The sequence below is a fragment of the Motacilla alba genome, chromosome Z (genome assembly GCF_015832195.1).
Source record: "Motacilla alba alba isolate MOTALB_02 chromosome Z, Motacilla_alba_V1.0_pri, whole genome shotgun sequence".
Taxonomy (NCBI): domain Eukaryota; kingdom Metazoa; phylum Chordata; class Aves; order Passeriformes; family Motacillidae; genus Motacilla; species Motacilla alba.
In genome coordinates, this window is record NC_052046.1 from 33,089,107 (window position 1) to 33,110,362 (window position 21,256).

The window sequence follows — 21,256 nt, forward strand, 5'->3', positions numbered from 1 at the left end:
GTTCTATAGTTATCTTCAGGTTATTTCTTGACCCCTCTGACATTAAAAAAAAAACACCTATAACAGGTTCCTGTGGCCACAGACTTCTTTAGCCCGACTATAATTACAATGCTACTTGGAATCTAAGAAGCTAAACTTCTCACACACCTTTTCTAATGAGTGCCCAAAAACAACCAAGCTAACTTAGGGAATTCTGCATCTTTACCTCTTCTTGGGAAGGGTAAGGGGCTGTGCATGTGGCAGGGGCTGTGGATGTGGCACGGTTTGCGGCAGGGGTTTAAGGAGGGGCTGAGGATGTGGCAGGGGCTGTGGATGAGGCAGAGATTTGTGGCACGGGCTGGGGATGTGGAAGGGACGCGTGGCACGGGCTGTGGACGTGGCAGGGATTTGAGGCAGGGACTCGTGGCACGGGCTGTGGATGCGGCAGGGATTCGAGGCAGGGATTTCTGGCACGGGCTGTGGCTGAGGCAGTCATTCGATGCAGGGATTCGGGGCAGGGGCTGTGCCCAAGGCAAGCCCTGCGGTCACGGTCCCGCCCCGCCCCGGCCGGGCCGCCGCGGTCACGTGCCGGCGGGGCGGCGGGGCGGTCACGTGAGCGCGGGGGCCGGGCTGGAGGCGAAGATGGCGTCGGAGCGGGAGCCGCCGCCGCTGCTGGGAGAGACGCGGCCCGCCGACCTCGAGGAGCTGGAGGACGGCGAGGACCTCTTCACCAGCACCGTGTCCACCCTGGAGGTGAGGAGAGCTCGCCCTCCGCTGCAGGCCCTGAGCCTTGTGGCCGACCCGGCGCCCGCCGGGCCCTCCCCTCCCGTACCCCCCCCTCCCCGTCAGGCCGCCGGTACTTCGCTCCTGCCCCGGCCCCCCTCACTCCTGCTCGGGCCTCCGCCCCGCCGCTGCCCTGCCGACCTGGCCTCCACCAGGTCGCGGCCTCACCGCCCACCTCTGCTTCGTCTCCTCGGTGCTTCCCTCGCGGAGAGAAGGGGGCTTCTGCTGCCAAGAGAAGCTTAAAACTCTTTTCTCCAAGTACCGCCGTTTTCCCTTCTTTTACCCTCTTCTTGTGCTGCCAGGGGAATATTCTCACCCTACCTCTTTCCAGTTTCTTTGGTGTATGTGTGTGTGGGTGTGAGTGTGGGTGTGTGTGTCTCCGCCTTAGACTTTGAGTGGATTAATAACGACCCATTTTCTTTGTTTGGCCTCTTTCCGAGGCTTCACTCCATTTCAGTTTGCAAACCTTGTAGAATCTTGTTTGTCTCTCAGGTTTCTTCCAAGGGAGCCGACGCAGTGCTGGGCTGCGGCGGCTGCTGTGACCTGCCGGGAAAGAACCACAGGGAGACATGAGAAATGCTTCTGTGTTCATTCGCTATAGCGGGAGCCTTTTTAGCACATTGTTGTGGTCACGTTCTACCTTCGTGTCTTGCCAGTATCTTCTGGCAGAACTTTATTCTTCCTGTGCATAGATGCCCATTTAAAAAGAAAATTGTTCTGTTCCTCTTTTCCTGAAGAGTTTTCTGTCCCTGACCTTTGCAGAAGTAGGATTGGTGCGTGTTTCTTTGGTTTTGCTCTGGCTGTTGTCTGTCCTTAACAAAAACCCCCGCAGTATACAAGGAGGGTTTTAAATGTGTTTTAATGTCACTTGCCTTTTCTCAAGCTACTTTCTTTCTTTCTTTTTATAGATGCATAATCTATGCATTGGTAGAAAAAGATCTGCGGAAAAAATGCACTGAAGGAATAAGAAATGATGTGAATCTGCAGTAGACAAGAGTTGCATGAGTAGACTTCTGTGCATCTCTGTGTGACACAGTGTGTATTACTTGAGTCTTTTTCAGTGCACGGAGAAAGACTGCAGTGTAACACAAACAATGTTTTTATTGATGTGGTCTGGAACTAAAGCTGCAGGAGATAAGATAGATTTAGTGTCCAAATCACAGTTACCATGAGATAAAAAAGTTACTGAAACTCCTCTAACTGCTAACGTTGGCAAAGAAATGGGCTTTGTATCAATTGCTGACAGTTCCACTCTGCTGCTTTGTGTACACAGTCTGTTTGGGATAGAGTCTCTAAGAAGAAAGAGGAAGCCTTGTTGCTTAAAGAGAAGCTTTTAAAAGCTGTGTCAGTAAGCTTTTTCTGACATCAGCATTTAGGGCACTGCCTTAATCTTGTGATTTTCCTGCAGATTTGGAAGGAAGAGGTAATGAAAATTGACTTTGGACTTCTTTCTGGCTTGAACATAAATTGGTGGATTCAGTGTATAGAGTACCATAGTGCAGATAAGAATGATTGTCTGATGATGTAGGCCTAGTTAAACTTTTGTCTTGAGTGTTACTTTAATCTGGTAAATATTCATGGACAAACTGATTGTAAATGACAGTGGGAGTTGTATAGTAACAGCAGAGTGGTGTCATGCTTTTTGTAGTTAATTGTGTGTTTGGTTGCTGATACCAGAAGTGAGAGTGTGGCAAGGGACACTGAGGTCCAAACCCAACTTACATGAGGGCTTCGGTACATTGAAAGGGTTCCCAACTGCTTTATCTTGGAGCTGTCTGTTTGCTTTTAGCATGATTAATTTCAGTTCCTTCCTATTTTATCTTGCTTTCATTCTCTTTGCAGTTCACAAAATGTGTGCTGCGCCCTTCCTGTCTATTATTTGATTGTGCAGTGGAAAAGCTGTCTGTTTTCTAATACATCTTTCAAATGGCTTCCATATTAGCAAAGTCTGCATTTCGAAAACGCGAGCTAAGTTGCTTTTGACAAAATAGGCATCCAATGTACATTATGAATGGCAAATATGTAGCATTTAAGTACAGAGAGGCTTAGTTACTTCAGTGGCTTCATATGGAGAATATTTTCTCTGTGCATGTTGTAAAAAGTTAACGTCTTGAATTGAACTCGCTCAGTTGTAGAAAATAAAACATTGGAAAGGTCTCACTGAACTGTAACACCTGGGATTTCTGGGGTGTGGTGGAAACACATTTTAGGGCTTCAAAATTTGCTGTATGGCAGAGAATGAGAACTCTTCCTTCCTTTGGTCTTCAGACACCAATGAACTGGGAACCAGGCTGGGCAGCAACTTGTCAGAGCTGATGGGATGCTCATTTTACTGTCAACTATCCACAGTGCCTATGAGTAGTAGAATGAGAATGATTATTTTGTTTTTATTGTGCCAGCTGTATTGTGAGTCTGGACAACTGCCTCTCTTACATTCAAGGTTACTTAGAGGTTTCCCTTTAGCTGCCAGAGTAGCTTTCATTGGTGAAAACTGCCAGGATGAATCATGTAAATGGCCTAAGCCAAAACTGCATTTACAGTGGTGATCAATGGTAAGTTCCACGTGAATAATTTTGCTGGTTATTTTATATGTGCTGGTTAGCATCTGCAGTGCTCTCCTAGGTATCAGGTTTTTGTAGCTCAATGTCTTCCTGAGGTCTAGGTAGACTTATCTACTTGATAAAATTTCAAGTGCATGGGTTTTGGTGGGGGTTTGTTTTGTTTTTGTTTGGGTGTTTTTGGGTATTTTGTGATGTGGGTGGTTTGTTTTTTTTTTTTTTTTTGAGGTTTGCTTTTGGTTTTGTTTTTGGTTCTGTTTAGTTTTTTGGCTGTTGTTGGGTTTCGATTTTTTTTTTGAAGGGTGTTCGTGACTTGCACAGCCAGAAGTTCTGGAAGTTAGTTGTGCATTATGAGAAGAATATTACAAGTTTAATCAACAGACTGCTAATTTGCTGTCTGTGTACTCTGCTCCCATTAGAAGGGTCCACAAACAACTGCATGAAAGTCAAATTTGGTGACATATATGTAAGATATATGTTAGAATTTCTGAAAAAAATGGTCACTGTTACTCTCTTTTCACCATTTCTACCTTCTTCCTCCTTCATGCCCCAATCTGTGTCTTTGTTATCTTGTTTATATGTTACACCATTTCTTATTTCGTTTCCCCTAAACTTCTCGCTTATCTCTGTATTGGCAGTCTGTCTTTCTTGAAGGTGCTATGTGAACACAGGAACCTAGGCTGCCATCTACTCATTCAAACATACATTTACATTCCCATACGCCTGTTTGTTGGTTTGATTTTTTTAATGGAAAAATACATGGAGAAACTTGAAAATAATCAGTAAGCAGTAGATATGGTAATTTATCAAGGACTGTAATGTAGGCAGGGTGTGTAATAATCTCATTGCCAATTGATCAGTTTATGTCAAAGATCTGCAGTATCTGTTTGGTTTGTCTACATGAGGCAAAATGCTAAATAGCCACAGAGGTCAAGATGGCTTTAATAATATCCATTCAGTTTAACAGTGGCCATTACTGAGGAAGCAGTAAAGCTTCCATTGGAATATCAGAGAGAAAAGCACTAAGTCCTTCAATACTGTACTATACCTTTGTAGAAAGCTAAGTCTATATCCAGGATTAATTGGTGTAATTCTACTGGAAATGTGTGTCTTGTTGCTTGAGTTAAATCCAGGCTGTAATGGAAGTATGTGGAAGTTCATTCCAATGTGACTGCTTGTGTCATCTTCCTTTCTGCTGCAAATGATGCTGTCCTGCCATTGAGTGTGTTGTCTCTGGCCATGCTGTGATTTGTGAGCTCCTGAAACCCTGTTTCAGACAGTGAGCTGGGTTAACCTGAACAACTAGAATATTACGATGGCCACCTTCTGTCAGCCTTCTGTGTTTTGTCTGAGGGAAGCTAGGAGGGGCTCATGCAAGCAGAATCAGTTTGAGGGGTACCCTGCTATTAAGAGAAAGGATGATGTCCAAATGTCTAGAGCTATAATTTCAACCAGCAGAAAATGCAAGATCTTGTTCTTGTTTCTTCATAAGTCAGAGCTGTAAAATACTTGGTTATTGCCTCCAGATGTAATGAACAGATAGAGCTTGTTACTGACATTGTAAATTGGAATGGGCCCATGGGCATCTTACCAGAAACTTGTTTTTAAGAAAAACGTGGCAGGATCCTAACTGTCCTGCATACCTGGATGTCCTGGCCATTGAGCGTCTTGGGTATTGGAAGCTTTGCCAAACCTTCAGCTCAGGACTTGTTCAGAAATTTCACAGCTGTCTACATTTCAGGAAATGGATGTGTTTGTGACATTTTGTGAATCCTTGGCATCAAGTAAATTTAGAGTTTCTAAACAGCTAATCTATTTGTCTGAGCCATGAGGTTTTTGTTAGTCTCATCTGCATGTCTTGTCTGATAAAGAGATTTTCACTGCACTGACTACTGACTCCTTTGACAGGCATTTTTCATTGGCCATTTTAGCTGTATTTTGTAGAGATAAAACAAAGCTGGGGTCCTGTCTTCTAGCTCTCATCCGAAGAAGACTGTAACTGAAACAGCTTAATATATTGTTCGCAGCATGGGTGCTTCTTTGGTTTTCAAGAAGCACTTTCTGACCTACTGGCTGTGCATAATAATCAGGTTATTAGAGATTATTGACTCAGTTTTTGATACATAAAAAAACTTGCTGTGTTTTTGTAGTTCCCTGAGAACTCTGCCCATTTTGAAGAGAAAAAACTATGCTTCATTGCAAAACTCTTAAACAAGCTGATGCAGTGCTCAGACCATGAATAATTTTTAACATGCTTCTACACATTTTTTTCATATATAGTTACAACTTTCAGTGAATATATTTAATCCCATTCTTAATTCATCTTGTCTGAGAATACAACTGTTTAAAAATACCAAAGAGTCACAGAAAGATTAATAAAACAGTGGGGACCTTATTCATCTGTCAGCTTGTTGAAGTTTATTTCTGTCTGGCATTCATGACTCCCCCTGGCATGGAAGAGAAGAATTGGAAGGATAAAAATGAGAAGACCAGTGGACATAGATGAAGAGAATTTGATGGGTAGAATAAAAGTTGCATTTATTCACCTCTTCCATGGGTGGGCCTGTGCTTAGCCGTCTCCAGGAAGAGAGAAGTGTAATGGTGACTTAGACAAGTGTTCTAACTCCAGATATCCTCTCTGTTCTCCTTCTTCACCATAGCTTTGCTGAGCATGGTTTTACAAAGTGTAGGATATCCATTTGGTCAGCTTTGCTCTTCAGATTTCTGAAGTGCCCATAAGGTCTGTTTGGGTTTGCAAATAGTCTCATATGGAGTTTGGAGAGAGCTGCCTGTAACTGCTCTGCTAACTGCAGCTATAAAGCCTGGTATCCAGTGCAGAAATATTTGCTTTAACTGTGCCATTGGACAGGATCTTTCCTGGCTGAGTAACAGAAAGAGACTTGGTGGCATGTATTTATAGCTATTCTTAGAGGAATGTATATCTTTCTTTAAAGTGGGAATACCACTGTATTGACCTTTGGTTAATTTGTAACTCTAGGCATGCAGATATTTTCCTTGGGTTGATCAGATTTAAGTGTTCAACATGAATTTTGTCTGATTTTGTGACTAGAAGCCAGGTATAGTCAAAAATAACAATTAGTAACTGAAATAGCTATTTCCAATAAAACTGAGGGAATTGCTTGAAGGTATAAGCATTCTCCAAGGGCGCTCTTCCACCATTCATTAAGCAAGAGTATAATTAAGTGGTAAAGCAGAAAGCTCTCTGCTGATGTGCTGTAAAGGTTCAGGAAGGCTTTTCTTCCCTATGGCTGTTTTTCGTGGCAGTGACTTGACAAGCACAAACCTTCTGCATCTGTGGCAGTGTGGGACTCCCACTGTGTCCTAAAACTCTGGTCTGTCAAAATGTAAATGGATTGCTGTTCAAAGCTAAATACCAGCAAAACTGGTTTGGAATGAGTACCTATGATGTTTCAGTAAAGAACTGCTTTTGCTGATAAAAATTTAACCTTTTTGAACATCAAGCATTGAGAAATCAAGCATTTCCATGATTTTCTGTTCTAGTTGGAATACAAGGTTTTGAACTTGCACTTCTACACAGCACTGGCTGGAGAGACAGACCATTTCTTCTGAAATATGCTGCTTCTGAGTTGTGAAATTGCTTAAAACCTTCAGTTATTAGGTGTAATACATACTCATTTGTGACCCAGTTTCAATATTGCTTTAGTTTTCCTTAGTGTCTTTAACAGGGCAAGTTCTCGTCTTCGGTGAATTGGAAAATTGTATCTATGGCAAGCCCAGTTTCCATGTACAATACAGTGTTATCCTCTGATCCTCTGTGGCAGTAATCCTATTGCAAAGCTAACAAAATTTCTTACAGTTCCTAGCAGCCTTTAATTATTTGGATGGCATTAATATGTTCTTTTCAATCTCAGAGCACTTGGAGATTTCTTTATTGATTTTTTTGCTATGTACAAATCCAGATTTAAATCCAAGTCTTTCCAGGAGGAACCTAATAATCAAGTTACATTTGGCATTACTAAAAACTTATTCTAGATGATTCTGTAGTGGCTTTTGTTTCACATTAATTAAACCTGAAGAAACTGTTAACTGTTTTTTCTCTCAAACAAAGAAATTAAGAGCTGTTGACTAGCTCATATCTTTTACTCATTGTTGCTGTGTTAGGAATGGGAAATGGAAATAGCTGACAGAGTTCCCTTTCTGTAAATATTCTTTTGTTTCTTTGCAATGAAACAATGTTGCAATAATTCTTATGTACTGATACATGGCAACTTGTTCTCTTATAATCATTTCACTTTTTTTTTTTTTTTAAACATAGTCAAGTCCTTCCTCTCCAGAGCCAGCAAGTCTTCCTGCAGAAGACCTCAGCACAAACTCCAATGGTCCAAAGCCAGCAGAAATCATGCTGGATTGTGACAGAGAAGACCTCTTTGCTGGTAATGACTGTCTTCTTCTAGCATGTCTGCACAAACCCTTTCACCCTTGGACTGAAAGAAATCTGTTTTTCTGAGAGGGAAAATTAAAACCTTATAAATGTTATAAATTAAAATTATAATTATAAAATTATATTTTATAATTATATTAAAATTATAAAATTTTCTGAGAGGGAAAATTAAAACCTTATAAATGTTATAAATAAAGTGTTGTACAGGTCTTGTGAAAAATGTTGTTAGTTGAGTTTGTTTATAAGTTTCTCTGTGATGTGTACTGTCAGTGTGTAGTGTGGGAGCATTAAGCTGGTCATTAACATGTTCTGCTGACAGTAAGAATAGTCTTTATAATTTTGTGATTCAAAATGTTCAAATCTGTTTGTGGGGAAATGCAGGAGTTAAGTTACTTTGTTTTCTACTCAATAGTCATGCATAAGCTGTCCCAGTCTTTTTTTCCAGTTACAAAGAGAGAGATAATTCAGATTGTGTTGCAAGTATTTCCTTCTTAATACTCTTGTTTCAATGGAAAGATAACAAACTGGCACATGGGACCAGTCCTTTCACTTTACTAGTGCATGGTTGTGTCCCTGACAGTTGACAGTATTGCATGCTTTAGAAAAAGATGTGAAAGTTGTGATAAGTGATCTGTTAATAGACAGAATGTTTCTAAAGGTTCATAAATCAGTTGCTACTTCAGTGTCAGTTTTCAACTATCCTAACATGGGTTAATGTTGCTGTCAATTACAGTTGTAGGAACATTAACTATTCAAGAAAGGAGCTGGAATATTTGGAATATATTATGTGCATAAGATGGTTCTGAATGTTACATGTCAATACTATAATTTTCCCTATTGCTTCATATTGAGTTAGTCAGCTGACAGTCTGCTTTGAATGCAGTCATCTCATCCTCATTGATTACCTGATGTAATCATTCCAAAAGAAGCTTTATAACCTTTAGTTCTGGGTTATCTTGTATAAATGCATATATACACATGCCCATTACATTTGTTCTCAACTTCCATAATTTGTATTTCCATGTATTTGAACTTGTTTGTTCATGACACTGTTAGAATGTATTGACAAGTTTAGTACCTCTCTGAAAGTGTTTTAAGAGAAAAAAGGAATAAAGGATAGTGGGGTAATCTCACTCTTTTTCTGCATTTGTTTTGCCTTATAACTTACAAAGACTGTAAGCACTTCAGCAATGTAGCTTTCTAGTACTAGTCAGCAATTTGGTTATTTAGCTTCAGTATATAAAGCCAGCTTTTTATAACCATAGAGCCATCTGGAGTGGGTATTTTAAGAAAGCCAATTCTCCTTTGGATAATATTAAGAAAAGAAAAAGGAGACTGGAGTAAATATTGAGGGGAGTCAGACAGAAGGAACAAATGTTTGCAGCCAGATTGTTTCAACTGAAATGAATGCTGAGAGAATGACATAAGGAATTGATTTAATGGGTTTGGGTTTTGCCATATAGGACATTCTCATAAGCACTTGCAGCACTGAACTGAAGGCATCTAACACTGCCCATCTACCTCAGCTGAGACTGGTCTTTTGAAGTTCAATTTATAGTACAGAGTAAGACTAATACTCTCAAATAGAGGAAAAAACAAATGTGATTTATGGAGCGTGAGATAAAGTACGATGTTTTTCACAGTTTCCTGTTCTAAGCAAAAAGTTTGTATGAAGCTGTTGAACCCAAGTCATGAGCTTCAGTGTTTGTGTCACTGCCATTCTGAAATGACATTGTGAAAAACTGTGTTGAGTTTGTGTTTCAGTGCTGTGCACTCACAAGTATAACTATTTTTTTCTTTCTTAGGACTGTTTTGCTAGACGGTATAGAAACAGCATGAGAAAGGCATGATGAGATACCTAATTTCTTGCTTCCAGCATGATTGCAAAAGGCTGGCTTTCTAGAAAAGCAGAATTTAATTTAAAAGTGATTGTGACTGGGTTTTTCTTTGACAAATTGAAATTCCAAAGAATCTTAACTTGGCACATCTTATAGGAGCACTTAAGTGGAGAGGAGGAAAAAATGAAGCTCCACAGCTTTGTAACTTCTGTTGTTCCTTCATATTGAATTACTAGACACTTTAAAATCCAGGTAAACGAAATCATGTTTGTGGCTCCTGAGAGGAGTGATTGCCATTCTTCAGGGTCAGAAATAATTGTAGTTTTTCAGACTTGTCAAAATTGTGATGGTATGCTGCTGTAGCTATTGTAGACTTAATAAAACTTTTCCATTGTTCCACCTCATATTGCAGCCTAATGGAAAAGAAGGTGAAGCAGTACAAATTTTCTCTATGGCTTTAATGCAGGACAGAACGTGGGAAATGGTTTAGGCTTTTTTTATTAGGCTTAAAACCTCTTTGCTATTATGTTTCTGTGGCAGCTACAAAATAATACGTGCAATATAGATATTCATTACCTTTTCTCTGGGTACTTATAACTGAACTATTAAAACAGAGTCTCAAAAATTGAAGAAATAAGTTTTCCTGCTGTCATTGGAGATGAGTAAATTTTCTGCTTTGTTGTGGTTCTTCATTCTGTAACAAAGAAACTGTCTTGCTAATCTGACTTAAAAACTTTCAGCCTTAGAATAAAACTCACTATGTTGATTGTTTGGCCAGAAGAATTACTTTATCTTGCCTTGTAGAGCTCTTACATGCAAAGATCTTAATGGTCAGTGCTTCAAATGAGGCAGTATTAGGTGTATTTTAAGGAATTTGGAGATATGTCTTAAAGCTTGGTTGTCAATAACCTGCTATTGTACAGTGAAGAGCTGCATATTGAACTAGTCTTCCAAAATGTTGACCCAAAATTCAATGTATAGCTGCACAAATGTGCCGTGGACTGCCCATGAAGGGCGCAGTTGTCTGCGCCTTCTACCTCTGGTGCTCATAGAAGAACACTAAATGGTGAACTCATCTGTGAAGTTTTATCAGTGTTCTGTCACCTTCAAAAAAGTGGCAAACTATAATTTTTCCTCTCCTGTGTAGGGTAAAAGATTACTGCTATTTTGTTTTTTCAGCTCTGAAATGTCTTTGGGAATGGATCATGTTATGGAAGTGTCTAGCTGTTGTGTCCTGAGGAAAAGTCACTGTGTTGGGGGCTGGGGTGATGTTTGTTTTCATGGGGTTGTTTTTTTGTTTAGTGGGGTTTTGTGTTGTTTGGTTTTGTGGTTTTTTTTCCCTTTCAGCTTTTTTCTTGGGATTTGAGACAGAAAAGTAGGGGATAATTCTCTGATCCAGACGAGATACGTTCTTCAAGTGCATCTGAACATAAGAGCTTCTAGATGATGGTGTCTGTCAGACAGTTGTCATGTGATGTGTATGATATGAAGAGTTTGTGCAAATGCCTTTCTGCTTTTTAGAATCTGCTTGTTCAGTTATTTTGCAAGAAGTAAATGCACAAAAGTATGTAAACTTACAGTTTTGACTGTAAGTTTACATACAGTTTTGACTGTAAGCTTACATACATAATGAGTTAGGTGTAGTAGTTCTTACAGTCAGTTCAGTTTAATAAAGTCTCTGAAATATTACAGTGCTCAGAGAAGCCTTTTTAACAGCTTGTCCTCTGTTCTACATAACAGCTTTGCTTAAGTTTACTTCCAAATTTATACATTTACATGGACAAACTTTCAAAGATAATAAGCCAATTTAATCATTCAAGCTATATCAGAATGTTAAAGGGCTGACATTTGAAAGTGTGACTAGTAAAAATAACGTGTGGCCAAAGTGAGCTGCTAGTGAAGAATTGCAACCTTGCATTTTCTAAGATGATATTTCACAAAAACTGCTGGTGAAAAATAAAGAAACAAGCTCTGTGTAATGCTGAGATTAAGCCTGTGCTTGAGTGTTGATAGAGACTTGTTGTGGTTGGCTGTAGAACGTTAATTAAGCATATATAGTTGTCTCCTACAGCAGAATGACATGTCTTCATGTTCTTTTATAGCTAAGCAACTTGACAGTGATCCCTAACAAAGACTGTTTATAGGTTGGAAACTATGTATTTATGTCTAGCAGTCTACACTATTAGGTGGGAGTTCTTAGTATGTTCGGTAACTACCATAACCGATATGAAGTGTTGGATCTCAGTATTTTCCTCCCAAAAGCTGGACAGAGTAGTTGCTTGCCTCTCTAAGTGAGAACTTAAGCTCTTGAGAACTATCCTGGAAAAGAAGACATCTAGATTTCATTTTTCATGCTAATAAAGATACTGAATATTTTAAAAACCAAACAAAACCCACACAAGTGCACAAAACCTCTCAAACCCAAAACCAACAATAAGTTACACCACAATACCACAACTTCATACTAAGTTTTCGGGTGAAGATCCAAAATTAATAGATTAAGCAAGTGTTTCTGGAACTGCTATAGTTTCTACTGTGAAGCCTACTATATTAATGTTTCCATGGAGAAAAAAAGCACACAAAAGCAGAAGAATTATCAGTAAAACCTTTTAATCAGACTATGTCATCTGATTACTCAAAGTAAAAGGATATATGTAAGAAGCATAAGTGCCAGAGTTCATCTCTATTTCATGAGAAATAGATCTTCAGCTCATGTACTACTTGAAGACTGCTTTTCTGAGGGAGAAAAATAGCTAGAAGTAAGAGCCTGCTGTTTTATATAAAGCTAATGCTTCTTTTTCCTTTCAGAAGTGTGATAACTTTCTCCCTGTCTAACTCAGTCCTATAATCCGCTTCCATCTCTTTTCCATGTCATGCTTTTAGATTTGCATAGTGTCTGGTGGAGTGCCAAAGCTGGGGCGAGAGGTAACAAGAGGGAGAAAGGCCTAAATTCCCAATTTTTCCTAAAATAACTGACTTACTGCTATCAAACAAACAGGTGCTATTTTCTGTGGGTAAATTCCTTCAGGTAAATAAAAAAGAAACACCAGGCAGCAGCTTTAAAAATTTGCTAATCCTGCTTGGAATTCATTTGATGCCCAACCTAGATCTCTTTGTGATGCTAATGGGTATGTGGACACAAGTATGAAAAAGAGGAGTGCTGGAGAAGAAGTGTGCTTCTGTTTCATCTGAAAGCGGTGCTGCTTTCTTACATTAAATTCAGTTTTTTCATGAAGTTATACTTCACAGTAAGTGCATTGTGTTCTCAGCTGATGATGGAATCGTTTAGTGACTGGTTTGATAAACCTGTCTAAAATTTGAAGATATAGAGAAGTAGACAGTTGTGGTTAATGATTTGTTTCCTGAATGTGCTGGAATACAGCTAGTGATAGAAAAAAGGAAGAACTGAAGTGCAATCGCTTTATTTCAGAAATATTTTGTATTTTACATTTCATCATGTATATAGTATTCTGTGCTACATATGTATGTGCATATTTTCCTGAGAAATGTTTCTGTGAAATACTCATTTGTATAACATATATGTTGAATGCTGTTAGCCAGCAAAGGAGAGAGCCGCCTCTTGTTGAAATGTTGTTATTCTGCCAATCTAAAAGCTCTTTTGCAGCTGCCTCAGCATGACTTCCCACCTGATCTTAGATTCTGAATTAAAATTCCTTACTGATTTAAGACTCTGTGTCCTTCCTGTGGCATTTGAGGAAAGGCAACATTAGCAGATATTTATATTTGTGAAGATTTAGCAGTAAGAATAAAGCCATGCTATGAAAGTAATTATTTTCAAAGAAAGGCTGTAGATTCTTGATTCATATTAAAAATGGAGAATGTAATGAGGTGCTTGGTTTTAACTTTAGTTTGAAAATACTACGTAATTTGAAATTAGGAAAAGTAATGCCAGCAGGCAGGGAGAATTGGTCGTTCCTCTTGGCTTAGCACTGCTGAAGCCACACCTAGGGTGCTGAGTCCAGGTCTGAGCTATCCAATATGAGGGGGACATGGACAGATGGGAGTGAGTCCAGTGCAGGGTTGAGGACATAGAATGTATGGCATAAGAGATGAGATTGAGAAAGCTAATGCTGTTCATCATGGAGTAGGGGCTTGGGGTGGGGAGGATCATATAGTGGGTTTAAATACTGTATGGTGGAGAATGGAGAAAAGGGAGCCTGACTTCTCAGTAGTGCCCGCTGACAGAACAGGAGGCAATGGCTACACACTGAAAACCAGATAATATATAAGACAGATCTTAAGGTTTTGTTTGTTTGTCTTTGGTGGGGGTGAGAGCCATTTATTTTGTCATCATGCATGTTTTTTGTCTTTGTGATGCATATCCATCTGTGTTGCACAGGAAATTTATTGCTAACTCAATATGTTTATCTAGAAGCAACAGAAGAAGTTTCATTGGACAGTCCGGAGAGGGATCCAATACTTTCACCAGAACCTACTCCGGCAGTCACTCCTGTAACACCTACCACATTAATAGCTCCCAGAATGGAATCGAAAAATGTAACAGCCCCAGTGATTTTTGATCGATCCAGAGAAGAGGTATGCTGTGGACTCTAAACTACGGAAATGTTTCATTTGGATTTTTAAGGTTTACCTTGTTTTAAAATGCCAGTTCCTAAACATTGGCACATGGCATTATACCTCGCTGTTTGTTTTGCAAAAAAAGTTTAGTGTGAATTTGACTCATTGAAATACGGTAAGAATTCACTGCTGAGGGGATCATATTTGAGATATGTAGTATTAGGAGTAAGAAGTTCTATTCCTTCAGAAGATATACTTTAAAAGTGTGTGTAGGAGGAAGCTGTGAACTTGATACATAAGAAATGTTATTAATTCAAATTACTCTAACTAGCATATTACAGTTTCAACATGTATTTCTGAAGCTGTTCCTAATGGGGAAATTGAACAAGCAGTTTTTAGAATTATCCTGCATGCTAACAAACAACTGAGGGTAATTGTAGTCTTAACATTTCTATTTACATTTGGTGTTCCAGTCAAAGTATGGACATTGCTGAATGCCATTCATTCTAGAAAGTTCTCTTACCAGACAGTGACTTTGCATACAAGACCTACCTGTGACACAATGATGCCTACCACAAAATGCCACCACAGGGTGGCATTTTATTCTGATTTTGCCCGCTTCAGCCCTGGTATTGTCTCTTCTGCCATGGCATTTAAGATCTCTCTTTTTATCAAACTTAGGTATAATACATGAAGGATTATAAAATTCTGGAAGAATAGATATCAGACAAGTATCAGAAAATTTCTTATCTGTTTCTTTTCCCTTCCCAAGCTCTTCTGCTACAGTTACTGTTAATGAAAAAGAATGTCTGTTCTTTGATTACAGGCACATGGAAGCATTGCAGATGAGAGTGGTTGTGAACCACGGTGTCTGCTAGCATTGTAGGTGATACAATGAACAGACCCATAAATCTCCCATACTGTACTGGAAGCTTTTGCAGTAGGTCTTGAAACTGAAATCATAGGACCATTTAGTTTGGAAAATACCCTTAGGATCATTTGAGTCCAACTGTAAACTTAGCATTACCAAATTTACCCCAAGAACTTTGGTTGCAGTCACAGTCAGTGTTGGAAAGTATATTAACATTGGAGACTGGAAATGTTTCATAATTACACAAACATACTGACTTTTTATCCTCCTTCCTCTATATGCTTATCCTTGTAGCCATAAATAATATGTATGTCCATTACCTTGTTAAATGTGGTAAATCTTTTTCCTAGATTGAAGAGGAAGCAAATGGAGATTTGTTTGATATAGAAATCAATGTATCAGACCCAGAGAAAGTTGGTAAGTTCCTTGAGCCTAAAAATTCAGGTTGTAGACTGTCTTATTCCTTGAAGACTATTCCTAGATTTTAGCATGATTTCCTCTTTCGTTTTCCTTTGGCAATTTTTAGTATCTAAATGGAAATCTATTTAATGTATTTCTTTGACTAAAAAGTGTATGGCAGGATTACACTACCTTGCCCTGGGATAAGTATTTTAATTTTCTTACAGGAGATGGCATGAATGCTTATATGGCATACAGAGTAACAACAAAGGTAGGTAGTACAACAGAAATTTGTCAATACTTTGTGTTTTAGCTGAGATGGATCAGTAATTCACGATTTTATTTTTTTTAAGACATCACTTTCAATATTCCACAAAAATGAATTCTCTGTTAAAAGAAGATTCAGTGATTTTCTTGGTCTGCACAGCAAATTAGCAACAAAATACATGCATATTGGTTATATTGTGCCTCCAGCTCCAGAAAAAAGTATTGTAGGTAAGTGCAGTTCCAATAAGTACTGAATACAAAGTCTTCTGCATAAATACTGCTTTCTTCTCAGGTGGTCCAAATGTTATTAGTGTCCTGTATTTTCTAAAAGTTCATGTTAAATTGGAAAGATATGTAATGGCCTCTTCCAAACTCAGACAAGTGTTGATAATGAGAAAGATAATCTCTTAATGCATGGCCTTGTGGTTATCTATGAATCTTTCTTTGCTGTTGGCCTTCAAGAGCTGATTAGTCTACCAAAACAAGAATGTTAAAAGAAAGTTTATTTTTAAGTTGAGCTGTTATCAATTGCTTGCAGTATATACAGCTTCATACATAACTTCAGATCCCTGATACTTCTTTTTGTTTCTTTTGATCATGGTGAATGCAAAACCTCTCATAAATTTTGCAAGGTTTTAATGCAAAAAATGACTTTTGGGTTGAATACCTTAAAGGATCAGATCCTTTCTTCCTGAGCTAAAAAGCCTGCCTGGTGCATTAAAACAATTTTCAGTTTTGTGATCTCTAAGTAGGAGAGGTTCTTTCAAAATAGGTAAATATTTAAAACAGTAAAGCCTGTTAAAGACTTTTGTGTTACTCATATAAGTAAGTGATTCGAATCTAGAATGTTGTTTGATATGTAGGCAATGGCAGAACTTCTTTTCAGTAGTTTAGTCCGTAAAGACAATCAGAACAGCAGTTTTTTGTGTGAGTAGGAGTAGGCAGATTGAGTAGGTGTAGGCAGCAAGAGGCTTGCAAAATTCATGATTTTACTTCTGTGGAAAAGCACTGTGTTATTAAGCCTGTGAGACTGAAAATTTGACCTGAATTTTTGGTAGTTCCTAAAATTTATGGGTAATTCTGTAATCAGTTTTTCCTGTAATAAAAATAAGTTTAATTCCAAATGCCAACAGGACTTATGGAAATGGAATGAGGTTTCTGATCATGTCCTTTTGATAATACAACATTTAAGGCATTTATGACAGTGTGCATTTACATGAAAATGTAGTGCTTGCATCACAGTCAAATTCAGCTTAGACTGGATTTCAGCTACCACTTGAACAAAACCAGCATAAAAATTGATATACATGGAAGACGGTAAAATGGTGGGACATACTGCGATGCAAGCAAGCACTGGATGGCGCTTCAAAGCCTTGTGTAGATACTTTAAGGTACAGGTAGGTTGGGAAGACTCAGACTCTGTAGAATATTTTCTAAAAAACATGAAACTCCATCTTTAAAGGTGAACTTCACAGGTGTTACATAGTTCTGTTCAAGAGCATGTAGTCAGTACATTTCCAGTTCTGGAGAAAAGAAGGAATTGATTCTGGTCTGTTTTGAAATAATGCATATTAAAGCAGAGAGTTGAGAAAGCAGCTGAAAGTAAGATTATAGTCTTTACATTATGCATGTTTATATTTAAAGTCCCAATACATAATGTCATATGTTCAATGTTATGCAGTGTGTGTGCTGTAAAGAAGTCTGTTCATTTTATTACACTGTTGGTAACACCTGGAGTTTAAAGCTCCAGTTTTATTGTGTTGATGAGCGGTAGGGGCTGGAATTTTAGATCTTAGCTACAAATTCAAGTCCATCAATTACTGACTGTGGAACAAAAGGATAAAAATCAGTCAGTTGTGAACTGGAATTGGACATTCATTAAGGTACCTCACTATTTACATAAGTGTGTATGAAAATCATGTTTTCATTTTTAAAGAAAATAATCTGTTATGTCATGGATCTTTTCCTGTGAAGGAAGAGTGTTTGGTCTACAGAAGAAGTCTTTGCACTGGCATTTAAATAGGCTTATATTAGCAGAGAAAGAAAAGTGGCAAGATACTTAGAAATAACTGTCATTTTTACAGGGTAGGAATTCCTCATATGGGTCATTTGTTTGTGTATTCAGTTTCTCCTATGAACTTCTGTTCAAAGTTCATCTATGAAGGCTCTTTTTTATTAAGCCACAGGATTTCCTTCTTTTCTGCAGTAAAATATTAGTGTATAGTAATACTGTAATGTAAAAAGGTGAGGCATGTGAATTACCTCAACTTCCCTTGAATACTTGAATCATTTATGTTTGAAGACATACTCAATTTTACTGACAATTTTATGGATGTATTTACATTACACTGTGTAGAATACTTTTGGGAAAAATCTTTATCAGATTTATTTTCATCATGTTGCAGAGGAGGGAAAAATCAAGGCTGAGAGGTTAAGGGTTCAGTCTTGTTCCTTTAAGGCTTTGCTGCTTGTCTCCTCCAGGGGTTACTGTGTGAAACTTCTCTCTCCAGAAGGGAGATTGGGTGAGGAACTTAGGGAGCTGTTGACCTGTCAGATCAGTGAGTACATCATCAGAATCTCAAAGATTCTGATTTAGATTGTCTCTAAAGAGACACAAAAGTAACAGATAAGAAATATACTACAGCTAGAAATCAGACATCTGGATTGTATAATAAAATGCCTTTCCTGTTTTTCAGGAAATAAGAATAATTATTGATGTCCAGTGTTTCATGGTGTTTTTGATGGGACTCATTGCTAAACTCTTGAGTTTATATCCTTAGCATGACAAATAGTGAGTTCAGTCTGACTATTTTAGAGTTCTTCTGTTGCTGAGGTTGAATTTATTTCCTGTGCCATGACACATCAATAACTAGTTGGCACTCTTGTCTTGATCAGAGAAAGCACTATAAGGCTACATACATTTTATTCTGCTGATTCTGTTCTCCATGCAGTTCCGTTCAGAATTTTCAGAACTTGTTAGTTTGCATTAGTTAATTAAAATCTATTTGTTTAAGAACTTAAAAGAAAAAATAGTACAAGTAAAATAATGGTAATAAGCTTACCAGTGAATAGGCTTATAATGTGAGAACATTTTTGTATTCTGCTTTATATGGCTAACTGTTTTCTTCTTCTGGTGTGAGTTGCCAGTAAGACTCTGATCAACATTTACATTATTTTCATAAACACAAGTTCACCTAGTTTTACTTAACCATTAGTCACAATTAATATGTCCCAGGAAATTGAGTATTTCACAGAGCTACTTTCACAAAACCATGCACCATGCAGTTGATTTTTTTTTTTTACGTTCCTGTGTAGTGTTTTTCACTGTAATTTGCTTTAAATATGTAAACTTAGGTGAGCCTTATATTCTAATCACATCAGTTATGCTAGTGATTTATCTGTGATAAAATCAATATGATGCTGTTTCCTTCAAGGCATGACCAAGGTTAAAGTAGGCAAAGAAGATTCTTCATCTACTGAATTTGTGGAGAAAAGAAGAGCAGCTCTAGAAAGGTAGTGTGTGTATCTAACTAAAATTTATTTAGGCTCAGAATTACTTGCAGTATACTATATGGGTTCTGTAATTGCAACATTGGTGATCTGTACTTAAGTGAATTCTGGAGACTGTATACAGCTGTCAAATTTTTGAGTAGAAATGGATTAATTCCCATCATTAACAGGAAGAATAGTCCTATTCATAAAAATGATGATAGCTAACTTGTTTCAGGCTTAAAATTAAGATTGCAGAGGTTCAGTAAGTAAAACTACCATTACCATATTCTGTAGACATTTTGGGTTGAAAGAATTAAGACAGTTACAGCAATGTATTTATTCCATAGCAAATCAGCTGTTGGGCAGGAAGGCAGGCGAAGAGGCCTTCAATTGCTTGAAAGTAAAATGGGCTACTGATGATGTGCATTGATGACATTGATGTGACTTGCTGAATTTTGGCATAAGAGATACTGGATCTCTGTCACCCACCACTGATAGCACAGTTGATACTGTCAAAGTATCTTTGTCAGGGAAGGGTCCTGTCTCTGGTATACTACCACCTTAACCTTAACTTGTACTTCATACTAAGTATGGAACAAGGAAAAAAAGTGGAGCAATCTAATGTGTAAAATAGTTTAACTGGATCCTTACCTTCTTCAGGAAAAAACAGATAAGGATCTGGTAAACATACCTAATGGAGGGTGGATAAAAAAATTACTCTTGAGGTCTAAGGAGTAGTGCAGAATAAAGAAGGAATGAGTTACATTGAATTGTACTTGTGCGTGTATGAGAACTAAATGGATTGAAGACTCTTGTCTATCCAGCCCATAAATAGTTTATACCCAGTCTAGAATCAACTAACTTGTCCAAGATTTCCTAAAATTCTAAAATAAATCAGCTAGAATTACCTGTAACAAAAAGCCTGTCCACTGAAGTGTACAAAAATGTTTAAATAAGTTCTTGGTTTTTTTTTTTTTTTCTGGCATAAACAAGTTAATAAAGGAGTCTTCACTCAGCTGTTTAAAATAAGAAGCATATTATTTTACCACTATCCAACATAGATATGGCAGGCCCCACCTTAAGAAATTTCTGGTGTAAACAAACTCTGTTGTGAAACACTACCCAACCTTTAGTATGTTACATTGTGGTATGGAGTGCATGGCACTGTATTATGTTCAGTCAGGCACATTAAATCTGTTCTGTTACCTGATATTTTAATTTTTAAAATCATAGGTATCTACAACGAACAGTAAAACACCCAACCCTGCTACAGGATCCAGATTTGAGACAATTCTTGGAAAGTTCTGAGGTATTTATGTTCCTTTAACTTATCTTATTTATTTCTAGATATGGTAACCTACCAAGCAATATATTCACTTTGCATTGAGACTAATCCCCTAAAATAATATGAAATCAAATTGGACCATGCCCTTCATGGGCTAGAATGGCAGAGGCTACTTAGGTAATGATGTGCCTCAGGCTCTGGTAAAACTTACAGTGCTAGTGAGAAAAAGCTAGTTGCTGTATAGTGACTTCTCAAGTGAGTCAGTCTTTTCAGTTCTAATGCTTGTTAAGTAAGATCTAAAATTAAACTGGCTTGGAGTCAGCTCTCTTGCCTCTAGGAATTCAGCTTGAGGTATATTGGTAGGATAATGTGAAAATGCTGGCATTTCTGTGCTGCTGACCAGGCTCGGTACTTTTGTGAATTAGGATTTCAGTTGCCTGCACTATTAATCTGGTACCTTTCACAAGATTAAATTGTTAAAGATACAACATATCTCTTTATAAATGTGCATAGTGGTTTCACTCTAATACTGAACTGTGTTTTGCCTAATGTCAGTATCTTAGTTATACTAATAAGTCACAGAGGCCTCCATACTGACAAAAGCATCAATAGATAACTTACATTGGGTTTGTCAATGCTGCTGACAGACAAAACATCACATGAAGGGTAAGTGGTCTGACATAGGGGCCACCTTGTATAGCATACACAATCTAGCCTGAATATAATATCAATTAAATTTAAAGTTTGTTAATTTAACTCTGAGTGTTTCTTAGTACCTAAGCAGATACTTACATACGTTTATAGCCTTATATATTGAAAAGC

General features: G+C 38.0%; 1 protein-coding gene across 3 annotated transcripts in view; it reads left to right on the forward strand.

Annotated features, from left to right (window-relative positions):
* The first annotated feature begins 574 nt into the window (after positions 1-574).
* The window catches only part of SNX2 (sorting nexin 2), a 28,748-nt gene continuing 8,066 nt past the window's right edge, over positions 575-21,256 (forward strand). The window contains exons 1-8 of one of the 3 annotated variants that reach the window (XM_038124316.1): positions 575-732; positions 7,618-7,735; positions 13,975-14,138; positions 15,342-15,408; positions 15,618-15,661; positions 15,744-15,885; positions 19,092-19,170; positions 20,383-20,458. In XM_038124316.1, the coding sequence (XP_037980244.1) occupies positions 622-732; positions 7,618-7,735; positions 13,975-14,138; positions 15,342-15,408; positions 15,618-15,661; positions 15,744-15,885; positions 19,092-19,170; positions 20,383-20,458 (801 nt within the window). In that variant the 5' untranslated portion in view covers positions 575-621. Of the gene's footprint in view, positions 733-832; positions 1,021-7,617; positions 7,736-13,974; positions 14,139-15,341; positions 15,409-15,617; positions 15,662-15,743; positions 15,886-19,091; positions 19,171-20,382; positions 20,459-21,256 lie in introns of those variants that run through there. The other 2 variants (XM_038124317.1, XM_038124318.1) reach the window with 2 other exon arrangements.